The 12,326-nt window shown below is 45.7% G+C and overlaps 1 protein-coding gene across 4 annotated transcripts in view; it reads left to right on the top strand.

Moving 5' to 3' along the window:
• Positions 1-11,809, top strand: part of LOC132835345 (neuronal tyrosine-phosphorylated phosphoinositide-3-kinase adapter 1) — a 39,626-nt gene extending 27,817 nt beyond the window's left edge. For 3 of the 4 annotated variants that reach the window (XM_060854792.1, XM_060854794.1, XM_060854790.1), the window contains one exon: positions 6,989-11,809. In XM_060854792.1, the coding sequence (XP_060710775.1) occupies positions 6,989-7,219 (231 nt within the window). In that variant the 3' untranslated portion in view covers positions 7,220-11,809. Of the gene's footprint in view, positions 1-96; positions 181-6,988 lie in introns of those variants that run through there. The other variant, XM_060854793.1, reaches the window with a different exon arrangement.
• The last annotated feature ends 517 nt before the right edge of the window (positions 11,810-12,326 follow it).

The following is a 12,326-nucleotide window of genomic DNA, read 5'->3' as shown; positions in this document are numbered from 1 at the left end:
TCCTGTCAACCACCACCCTCTGTCTTCTTTCAGCTAGCCAATTTCTGATCTAAACCATGAAATCACTTCACCCCCAAAATTTTGTATTTTGTGCAGTAGCCTACAGTGTGGAACCTTACCAGACGCCTTCCTGATATGCATATACACATCAACCACTTTACCTACATCCACCTGCTTTGTCACCTTCTCAAAGAACTCAATAAGGTTAGTGAGACACGACTTATCCTTCACAAAACCTTATTGACTATCCCTAATCAAATTATTCTTTTCCAGATGATTATAAATCCTATCTCTTATAACTTTCTCCAAAACCTTACCCACAACCAAAGGAAGGCCCACTGGCCTGTAATTACCATGGTTGTCCCGACTCCCCTTCTTAAACAGGGGAGCAACATTTGCTATCCTCCAGTCTTCTGACACTACTGTCGCCAATGACTCCATAAAGATCAAAGCCAAAGGCTCTGCAATCTCCTCCCTGGCTTCCTGGAAAATCTAAATCTCATCCAGCCCAGGGGGTCTTATTTATTTTCAGATCTTCCAAAATTGCTAAAACCACCTCTTTGTCTCACACAATCCCATCTAATCTATATTGGATTACAATCCCTGTATCTCTGTATACTCACAAACATTGCCCTTTTCCAATGTGACTACTAACGATTCAGCACTTCCCCTATGTCCTCAGATTCCGCACACAACTTCCAACTATCATCTTTGGCCTTAATCTTACTCTAGTCATTCCTTTATTCCCTTATACCTATAGAAGGCCTTAGGGTTTTACTTGATCCTATCTGCCAACAACTTCTCATGTTCCCTCCTAGCTCCTCTTAGCCCTTTTCTGGCTGACTTACAGCTCTCAAGTGCTCTAACTGAGCCTTCATGCCTCACCCTCACATAAGCCGTCGCCTTCCGATTGACAAGAGCTTCGACTTCTGTAGTGAACTATGGCTCCCTCTCTTGACAATTACCTTCCTGCCTGATAGGTACATACTTATCAAGAACCAGCAGTAGCTGTTCCTTGAATAGGCTCCACATTTCAAGTGTATCTATCTCCTGCAGTGTCCTTCCCCATCTGATGCATCCTAAATCTTGCCTAATGGCATCGCAATTGCCTTTCCCCCAGTTGTACCTCTTTCCCTGTGGTATATACCTATCCCTGCCCATAACTAAATTGTGGTCACTATCACCAAAGTGCTCACCTACGTCCAAATCCAGCATCTGGCCAGATTCATTCCCCAGTACCAAATCCAATGTGGCCTCGCCCTTGTTGGCCTGTCTACATACGGTGTCAGAAAATCCTCCTGCACACATTGAACAAAAACTGACCCATCTAAACTACTTGAACTATTGTATTCCCACTCAATATTGGGGTAGTTAAAGTCCCCCATAACAACTACCCTGTTACACTCGCTCCTACCAACAATCATCTTTGCTAACCTTCCCCTCCATTCTTGGAACAATTCAGAGGTCTATAGAAAACTCCCAACAGGGTAACCTTTCCTGTTTCTAACCTCAGCTCAAACTACCTCAGTGAGTGAGTCCTCAAATGTTAACTCACCTGCTGTAATACTATGGGTAAAAAATGAGGTCTGCAGATGCTGGAGATCACAGCTGAAAATGTGTTGCTGGTTAAAGCACAGCAGGTCAGGCAGCATCCAAGGAATAGGAAATTCGACGTTTCGGGCATAAGCCCTTCATCAGGAATGAGGAGAGTGTGCCAAGCAGGCTAAGATGAAAGGTAGGGAGGAGGGACTTGGGGGAGGGGCGATGGAGATGTGAACGGTGGAGGGAGGTCAAGGTGAGGGTGATAGGCCGGAGTGGGGTGGGGGCGGAGAGGTCAGGAAGAAGATTGCAGGTTAGGAGGGCGGTGCTGAGTTGAGGGAACCGACTGAGACAAGGTGGGGGGAGGGGAAATGAGGAAACTGGAGAAATCTGAGTTCAATCCTTGTGGTTGGAGGGTTCCCAGGCGGAAGATGAGGCGCTCCTCCTCCAGCCGTCGTGTTGTTATGTTCTGCCGGTGCAGGAGTCCAAGAGGTTGGGTTGGTGGGGGGTGTGGACCTGACCTCCACTCCCGGCACCTTCCCCTGCAACCGCAGGAAATGTAAAACTTGCGCCCACACCTCCTCCCTCACTTCCCTCCAAGGCCCCAAGGGATCCTTCCATATCCGCCACAAGTTCACCTGTATCTCCACACACATCATCTATTGCATCCGCTGCACCCGATGTGGCCTCCTCTATATTGGGGAGACAGGCCGCCTACTTGCGGAACGCTTCAGAGAACACCTCTGGGACGCCCGGACCAACCAACCCAACCACCCCGTGGCTCAACACTTTAACTCTCCCTCCCACTCCACCGAGGACATGCAGGTCCTTGGACTCCTGCACCGGCAGAACATAACAACACGACCGCTGGAGGAGGAGCGCCTCATCTTCCGCCTGGGAACCCTCCAACCACAAGGAATGAACTCAGATTTCTCCAGTTTCCTCATTTCCCCTCCCCCCACCTTGTCTCAGTCGGTTCCCTCAACTCAGCACCGCCCTCCTAACCTGCAATCTTCTTCCTGACCTCTCCGCCCCCACCCCACTCCGGCCTATCACCCTCACCTTGACCTCCCTCCACCTATCACATCTCCATCGCCCCTCCCCCAAGTCCCTCCTCCCTACCTTTCATCTTAGCCTGCTTGGCACACTCTCCTCATTCCTGATGAAGGGCTTATGCCTGAAACGTCGAATTTCCTATTCCTTGGATGCTGCCTAACCTGCTGTGCTTTAACCAGCAACACATTTTCAGCTGCTGTAATACTATCCTTGATTAACAATGCCACTTCCACCTCCTTTATCATCTTTTCTGCTCTTACTGAAATATCTAAATCCTGGAATCTGCAAGAACCATTCCTGTCCCTTCTCAAGCCATGTCTCTGAAATGGTCACAACATCAAAATCCCAGGTATCGACCCATGCTGCAAATTCACCCACCTTATTCCAGATGCCCCTGCCATTGAAGTACACACATTTCACACCAGCATCCTAATTGCCGGTGCCCTCTCGCGACCTTGTAAACCTATCCCTGACCTCATTACCCTCAACCTCCTTTACACTGGAACTGTAATTCAGGTTTCCATCCCCCTGCTGCATTAGTTTAAATCCCCCACCACCACCACCCCACACCCCGGATATTGGTATCCCTTTGGTTCAGGTGAAGACCATTCTGTTTGTAGAGGTCCCATCTTTCCCAGAAAGAGAGCAAATTATCCAAGAAGCCAAAATCCACCCTCCCTGCAGCCATGTGTTCAGCTCTGCTCTCTCCCTGTTCCTCACTTCACGAGCACGTGGCACAGGCAACATACCAGAGATGACGACTGTTTGTTCTTGCTCTAAGCTTCCACCCCGCGCTCAGAATTTCTGCCTTAGATACTCACCTTTCATCCCCCCAATGTTGTTGGTGCCTCTGTGGGCCAATACTTGGGGCTGCTTGTTTGGGTTTGTTGCTGAGAAAATCGGCGGACTGGGTTCATTGGGTACCGTTGTTTTTGAAGACACTATCTAGGTAATTTTCCTCTGCTCTGCATAATTCCTCTGTGCTGCAGTTTGTGGTGGTTGCTCATTGAAATAGTGTTCTGATGCAGCTTTGTTTGTGGATGTTGGGATGGTTGCTTTTCGCTAGCAGAGTATTCCAATGTATTGACTTAGCCTGTTCATCATCTATAAGGTCCATCAGGAGGCAAGTTACTCGCTGATTCCCAGCCTCTGACCTTTTGCAGCCATTTTGTTCATATGGCTGATTCAGTTCAGTTTCTGGCCCATGGTAACTCCCAGCATGTAGACAGTGGGATGATTCAATGATAGCAATGCCAAAGAACCTAACCAACGTTCATTCTTGTTGGAGGTAGTCATTGACAGGCATTTGTGCAGAGTGGATATTACTTGCCTCCCCAAAGAGAAGGCCTAACAATGCAGTCTGCCTTCAGTTATACATTAGGCTTATCAGCCTGGACGTCATATTTCAATCTATTGGATAGGACTTTATACAGAATAAATCACAGTTAGGGCCGGTGTTCTTCAGTTCCTGAAGGCGGTTGAAGAAGGTCACAAGGTTACATATTTGGGCGGTTGCTTTACCTGAAATAGTACACGGGTAGTGTCTCCCATCAATCATCCTTCTCTAACCAAAGAAAGGTTCTGTAGATCGGTTGGGAAGGTGACAAGTGTTTACTTTCATGTTTCATATTTTCAGCAGTCTCTTTGGGAATTTAAAATAGTGGAAGTGGAGGTTAGGGCAGTTGAATGTTCCTCCTGCAGTATGTGGGAGATAAGGGTCACCAGCAGTGTCCCTGCTGACTTCAATTGTGGGACGTGCTCTAATGCCAGCTCCGCGAGAACAGTGTTAGGGAACTGGAGCTGGATGAACTGCAGATCATTCGGGAGGCAGAGGGGATTACAGGGAGGTAGTTACTCCACATCCACGTGAAGAAGGTAGATAGGTTATAGTGAGGGGTAGGAACAAATCCAGGCACCTGGGAGGCATCACACCAACCATGAGTCTCGCTCATTCCCACAGAACCTCCTATCTGTCCCCCTAGCTATGGAATCTCCAATGACTAGAGCTCTGCTCCTCTTCCCCCTTTGAGTAACAGGGACAGATTCTGCCCCAGTGACCTGTAGCCCATTGCTTGTCCCCCCAACAGTATCCAAAATGGTGTACTTGTTGAGGGGAACCACCACAAGAGATCCTTGCAGTGCCTTTCCTACCCAGTGCAAGTTACCATGGGCCAGAAACTGAACTGGATCAGCCATATGAACAAAATGGCTGCAAAAGGTCAGAGGCTGGGAATCAGCAAGTAACTTGCCTCCTGATAGCCTGTTCATCATCTATAAGGTCCAAGTCAATACATTGGAATACTCTGCTAGCGAAAAGCAACCATCCCAACATCCACAAACAAAGCTGCATCAGAACACTATTTCAACGAGCAACCACCACAAACCGCAGCACAGAGGAATTATGCAGAGCAGAGGAAAATCACCTAGATAGTGTCTTCAAAAACAACGGGTACCCAATGAACACAGTCCGCCAATTTTTCTCAGCAACAAACCCAAACAAGCCAACAAAACGCGTCCAGAAACCCTAGCCACTCTCCCCCACATCAAAGACAACTGAAATGACTGCTAGACTACTCCGACCACTTGGCATCATGGTAGCCCACAAACCCAACCCACCAAAACAGCAGCTAATGAATTTGAAAGACCCTATACAGACAACAAGCAAAACTAATGTCATTTACAAAATACCGTGCAAGAACTATAACAAACACTCCATTGGTCAAACAGGCAGAAAACTAGCCACCAGGATACATGAACATCAACTAGCTACAAAACGATATGACCCCTTCTCACTAATATCCTTACATTCAGATAAGGAAGGACACCACTTCAACGGGGACAACACACCCATCCGAGGACAAGCCAAACAAAGACATGCACAAGAATTCCTGGAAGCATGGCATTCCAACTGGAACTCTTATCAACAAACACATTGACTTGGATCCCATTTATCACCACCTGAGCAAAAGAACAGGAAATGCCATCACCACACCAAAGAAATCCAAACCTACAAATAGAAAGCAGGAAACATCAGCAGTGCTTTGTCCGAAGGCTCACTGAAGATGTTAACTAGTATGGTGACAAAACATCTGAAAATGAATCTTCCACCTCAGTGAGCAAACCTATGTCCAATACTCTCTGCTAGCCTGGATGAGTGCAGCTGCAAAACACTTGGGAAGTTTGACACCATCCTGGACAAAGCAGCCCGTGTGATTGGCGACAGATCCACAAATATCCACTCCCTTCCCCACCAGTGCTTAGCTGCATTATGTACCATCTACAAGCAAGAACTCACCAAGGCTCCTTCAACAGACACTTCCCGACCCATGACCTCTACCATCGCGAAGGGCAAGGGTGGCAATACATGGAGCACCATCACCTGCAAGTTTCTGTCCAAGCCACACACCATCCTGACTTGGAAATATATCACCAGTCCTTCTGTCGAGATCCTGGAAGTCCCCCATACCAACTATTTTGGCTGGCCGAATGCCCCAAGAGTTGTAGCTTGAGAAAGCAGCTCCTGAGGGACGTGATGTTGGAAATAAATGCTAGTTTAAGTGGTTAAAATTAAGCAAGGTATTTCTCTGCTGATCATGCTCGAGTTGGTTTGGTTCTCGCTGTACCTACATTGGTTGTCCCTTTTTCCTACGTTACAACTATGACTGCATTACAATGAAAGGAGTGCATTGGGTTTGAGATATCTTGTGATTGTAAAATAATTTCAAGTCATTCTTGCTAATTGTCTGAAGAAATTTGTGCTTCTCTCGTTTGGAATTGACTGCTTGCCTTGGTCCCATAACCCTGAATCCCTTGTGCTGAAAAGCAATAGATCAATCTACAACTGACCCCCACTTCACCAGCTTCAACTGAGGCTTTGAGGTTCTGCTGACACCCATCTTGAAGAAATAGTTTCTCCTCTTCAAGCCTTTTAAAATTTTTTTTTATCATCTCCAACCCTTCACAATCATTCCTTAATAATCTAAACTGGAAATACAAGCAGAATCTGTGCAACCTAATCTCTCAATTTAATTCTTTGAATTCCCACATCGTTCTGGTGAATCTGCACTGCTCCCTCTCAAAGGCCGATACCTCCCCCTGAGAAGTAGGCCCCCAAGCTAAACTGAACAATATTTCCTTACTGTAATGATGCTGTTTAAGTAGAGTGTGCTGGCCCTTTAAGATGGCTATGTAGCTTAGTAACAGAGATGTTTGTGCGTGGCCTGAGAGTTGCACAGGGCAGTTTGTTCCAGAAAGTTTTAAGGAAGCAGTGTTCCAGACAGAGAATAATTGGTGCTTAATACAACTTCTGTTTTAAATGTTTTGTTCTGTCAGTTGAGTTTTGAACCGAGTTATAATGAAAAGCTTTGACACATGTTCCTTTCTACTTTGACAGGGACTTCAGCAGCAGGCGCTACGCGAGAAGGATGGGAAGCTCCTGGAGGTAATCGAGCATAAACGGTGCCTGTGCAAGGAGATCAAAGCACGACGAAGACCGGAAAGGAGTCTATGCAAACAGGACAGTATGCCTATCCTCCCAAGCTGGAAGAAAGGCTCGGATTCTCGGAAAACTGGGACGCCTCCGTGCCAACGACAACACACTGTCCTCTGGGACACGGCGATTTGACAGTGCCCGTTTCTTCCTTCTGCCCTTACCCCCACCCCAAACCCAGGAGCAAAGGGCAAGCCTGTTGGCCTGCAACCTTTGAACTCCAAAGACTCAATCTTTGGGCTTGTAGGCCATCAGGTCTCAGCACAGGACCTGAAGTAGCCCTGATTGTAAAACGCTTGGGGAAACCCCCTGACGACAAGCCCACCCCCACAATTCAATCACTCCCACCCCTTGCTTCATCAATTCTCAGTCCCTTGCCCCTGTTCCTTCCATTGACCCCTTCATTGTTTCCTATACTCTGAAACAGAATGAGCCTTCAGAAAACATTCATCAGTCAGCAAATAAAGTCCAGGCTAACAGAGGCCCGATAAATGATCTCTGCCTCATGTCACGCTGAACTAACCAATCAATCATGAACAAAACAGTGCAAGCAAATGGTGGAAAGCATGCCCATTGACCAGCCAGCTTGTGGTCACCCATAGCGGGTGAAGATCGGCCTTCACTGGTGCTCAGTGTTTGACATGTTGTTTTGCTATTGGGTCAAACATTAAGCGCAAGAGCCTTGGTTGTTCATTGATGACCGAAGCACTGGAGAGCTACAGAAGATAGCAAGGCCAGCCCCTCTGTTAGGGACAACATGTTGCTGACTCTGGCCCAACCCACACAGGAAAAAAACACTCCAATGATCTCGCCATCCCTATCTCCTTCCTCCCCCACCCCACAACCACCCTGCCAATTGAAAATCCAGAATGGTCCAAACCCTTACCCCTGCATCCCACAATACCCAAGTGTCTGTAGTGACTCAGGCCTGTCACTGACTTGGGCAAGTTTGGCAGCTGAAATAGTATCAAATGTGAGGTGTGCATGAGAACTGGACATCAAGTAATAGTGAGAGCAGCGAATACAAGGGGGTAAGATCAGATGTCATGGTGCCAACGGGAGGAGGGCTGGACATGGGGTGCCACCATCTAGTCAGAGAATGAGAGAGAGAGAGAGAGAGAAAAAGAAAGAAGAGTGACTCCCTCCAATCAATAGCCGCTTCAGCCAGTGTTGTACATTCCAAAACATAATGGTGATCATGGGAAACAGAGGAATTAACAATCACTGATAGAGAATCTTCTGTCCAAAATTCACCTCCCTCAGGGAAAGAAAAGGTTTTGGAAGATGAAGTGGAGAAATAATGCCACGGTAGGCAATGTCCTGGGAGTGGGGCGGTGTAGAGGGAGTATTAGTTTAAGCATGGAGGAAGTTTTATTCTATTTAACCCATGCTATACTTGTCCTGGGAATGTTTGAGGATACTATCAAAGAAGCTTTCAAAAAAAAAGAGGAATCTTTAACTAACTCAGTGCTATTCATGTCTTGGCAGTGTTTGATGAGAGTATTTACAAATTCTGTGAGGAAGCACGTGTTCTTGTCCTCAGTCAGCAAGGCAGCTTTTGCTGTCATGGGGGACAGAGTTGTGAAGCAGTTGGCCTTGGTAATCAAGGCAATAATGAATGAAATCCACCTGGGTGTCCAGTCTGTTATACTATCCTGTCAACCCTGACCGCTTGCTCCATTGTCGTGTGTGTGAGCTGCTTTAGCCAAGGCACAATTGACACTGATGCACTGGGGCCAGGACATTTGGGAATCCATCCTACCTCGTGGCCCAATCTTCAGGGATTGGTCAAAGCTGCTTTAATGTAAATGTTATCTTTTGTTTCTTGCTCTCGGCCTTTCAAGTGTCTGTCTAATCTGCCACGTGTTTATCTGTCTTACCATTAGAATCTCTTTTTTTTTCCCTGTCTATGTATGCAGCTGTCTGTGTCAATATGTGGTTGTTTCTGTCTTCCTGAGAGTTGAAGTCTGACTGTATGAAGCATCCACCCATGAGTTTGTTTGACTCTGGCCATCTATGTGCACCTGTCTATCTCTGCCCATCACTCTGTGTATCTGTGTCTTTTTCAGTCTGTCCAATTATGTACCTACATGCATATGCTTCTCTCCATTTAATTAGTGACCATAACAGTGATTGCCAGCTGCTCTAAAATCTACTTGGTTCACTAACTGCCCTTTAGAGAGGGAAATTTGCTGTCCTTACCTGGTCAGGCTTATATGTAACTCCATCGCAATGAGGTTGGCTCTTGATGCCCTCTGAACTGGCTGAGCGAGGCAGTTAAGGAAGGGCAACGAATGCTGGCAGTGCCCAGCAACATCCACATCCCATCAAGGAGTTAATACAGCGTGTAACTAATGTCCTATCAGATGATGAATACATGTGCATCAAGGTGCTGGAGAAGCGTGACCCCAGATAAAAAGCCCACCTGTCCTGGGCATGTCTCAGACGTGAACTGGGCTGGTCCCAGGCTGAGTGAACTTTGCCCTTGCTTCACCGCCTCTAGTACATTAGGACATCACTACGCTGCTGATCTGTGACTTTTCAAATAAAACAGAACCAGCCAACCTATTCATTGCCCAATAATTTACTGCTGTGTTTACCCCAAGCCCTGGTTGCTGAATACCATCTGACATTTGACTGGACATTTTATTAAATTACAGTGAAGTTTTGAGCTCCCCGTTTCTGTAGGTCAGACCTTAGTTGGGTGAGTGGTTCCCATCATTGCTTGCCTCCCTGAACTGGTGCACTCATTCAACCCGTCTTTATCTCTGCCAGCTATTCTACATGAGATGGTGCAACTAGTCCCATCTGGTCATCTATGCTTTGCATTCATTAGCAACAGCAAACCCACAGGTTTATTCTGCTACAGCCCTAATCCTAAATGTCACATGTTTGCTGGTGCTGGTCCATACTTGCCTTATATATCTCCATCTTGAGATCCAGAATGAGCAGTGCATTCATTTCCAATGGTTGTTCTTTAAACTGGTTATCTCCTCTAGCAGGCCAACTGTAACCTCACAGGTTAATTCCTGGTGAGACAGTGGAAACTAGCAGAGCAGTTATAGTGGGTACAAATGTTTGGCAGACAGATGTTCTAATCCTGACATGGCACCCAGATGGGGGTGATTTAAATTTGATTTAGTAAGTAAATATCCAGCATAAATAGCTAAGGCTCAGTGAGCATGAAACTACCACCTTGTCCCAAAAAACCCTGAATGTGGGTTAATCTCCTTCACCTGCAGGGAAATCTGCCTTTACCCAGTCTAGCCGAATTGTGACTCCAGAGCCATAACAATTTGACTGACACTTAACATCTAAAGTGCCATTCAATCAGGGAACCTTCTCAATTGTGTATAGGATTTAGAACATGAAGTGTTGGCCTTTATCATTGATGCCTGTATTCTCCAGCATTAAAGGTATTGGCTAACTCTACATTGTTACCAAGCTGGTTCCTAAAGCCCCAATTCAGCGTGGTCCTGACTGAGGCCTTTCAGGGTTCAAACCTTACGTTTCACAGTTCTCCTGTCCCTCTAAAATCCTTGAGACTTCTTAAGTGTCTCCTCCCTCCCCTTCTCTCTGTTTCTCTCTCTCTCAGACCAGGAAGACACCATCTTCAGGTGTAGTTATGAAGGTTAATTATCAGTATTTGAGATGTCAATAAGAACCCTGGGCTAGAGGGCGACTAGATCAGTGAGATGTGATAACAAAATGATGGGTAACTTGCTAGTATTAGGTAATAGGAAGAGGTTGAGATCTCTTTTATAACAGGTTCCAATTTTCCAATATCTCACGTCTGCACCAACCAAAGACAACTGCATTATTTAAATATATATATATATATCTGTATATACAAAATGTATTTACATGTGAATACTTATAGAGCCAGCGTCTGTCTGGCAACAAACAGAATATTCTTCTCCTCACTTTACGTCCACCTCAGCTCTTCCCTCATCAAGGGTTGGAGTTCTCCTGCCAACACCTCTCACTTTTTAATAATCCAAACTTGAATCCTGTGTTTGGAAGCCATCAGGAATCATTGTGTTCCCCATTGGGTCTAGTTGGTAAATCTGTGGATTATGAACTGTGGTGTTTATCAACTCTAGCTGTTGGTATTTCCCTGCCACAAGCAGTTGGCTAATACTTGGGGTTCATGGGGAAAAGATAGGAAACTAATTGGTGCTGGGGAGGGGGTGGTTGAGATTGAGGGCGAAGAGAATGAGAAAACCCAGTGGGGGTGTAGATACAGTGGTAGTCATCTAGATCTACTCAATCATGACAGATGAATAAATATGACTGAAGGGGAATGGATGCATTTTATCTGAAGTATATCATTACCTCCCATCTCCATCTGGTGGGGAGAGGGGGCTACAAATCTGGTGTCAAGTGGGAAAAAAGTAAGATCCCTATACCTGGAGCACCCCTCGCCTTGGTCTACTCCAGCCTGTGAATAGATCTTTTACATTGTTCACCCAGAGAAAAATACTTTAGTTGGCCAACAGGTTTGGTCTTGGTTCTGTTGCTAAGCAACCCTTTCTGAACTAAATAAGAATTTTAAAAAATCTGTCGAGCTGTATCATATAGAACCTCAACAAGAAAAAAATCATGTAGCCGATGAACTTTTGAGTAGAGTTTTAATGATTGTGGTTGCAAAACGAAAATTGTATGTGACAAACTTATACAGTCATTCCAATTATTTATTTTTAATTTATTCTCATATAAATGGAGCAAGGTTCATTAATTCCTTCATTAAGCCTGTGTATTTTGTGCTTGTATGTGTGTTTCCTGGCCTTCAGTATGTGATGGGCCTGATTTTATCAATTACAATGTCTAATCAGAGGGGAAGCCACGGTAACGGGGAGTGGTTGGGAGGGATTATTCAGCAAGGGAGGACTAGAGATTAACCTACGTCAATAATGTCCAGCCTCTATAACTCTTCTCTGTAACTTCCTCTAGCATCTACAACCTTGCATCTCTAAAGCCTTGTCAGAAACCAATTATATTTTCACTCTTCAATAGACCATGCACAACAAGCCCCAGTTGCAGATTATTTGTTAACCATTATCATTGAAGAAGATGTGGATCAGACTCTTCTGAAGCAAACAAGAGATTGCTGCTTCAGCTGCAAGGTGCATTTTAATGCTCAAAGTTTGTGAGAATTTTAATGCCTTGCCAACTTCTGCCTTGATTAAATCCAAGGCTGGAATGTTCTGCTGCTTTCGGCCCTTTAAATTAGCATTCAGTT

The sequence above is a fragment of the Hemiscyllium ocellatum genome, chromosome 44 (assembly GCF_020745735.1).
Source record: "Hemiscyllium ocellatum isolate sHemOce1 chromosome 44, sHemOce1.pat.X.cur, whole genome shotgun sequence".
In the NCBI taxonomy this organism is placed as follows: Eukaryota; Metazoa; Chordata; class Chondrichthyes; order Orectolobiformes; family Hemiscylliidae; genus Hemiscyllium; species Hemiscyllium ocellatum.
This window is presented reverse-complemented; position numbering and strand designations above follow the sequence as displayed.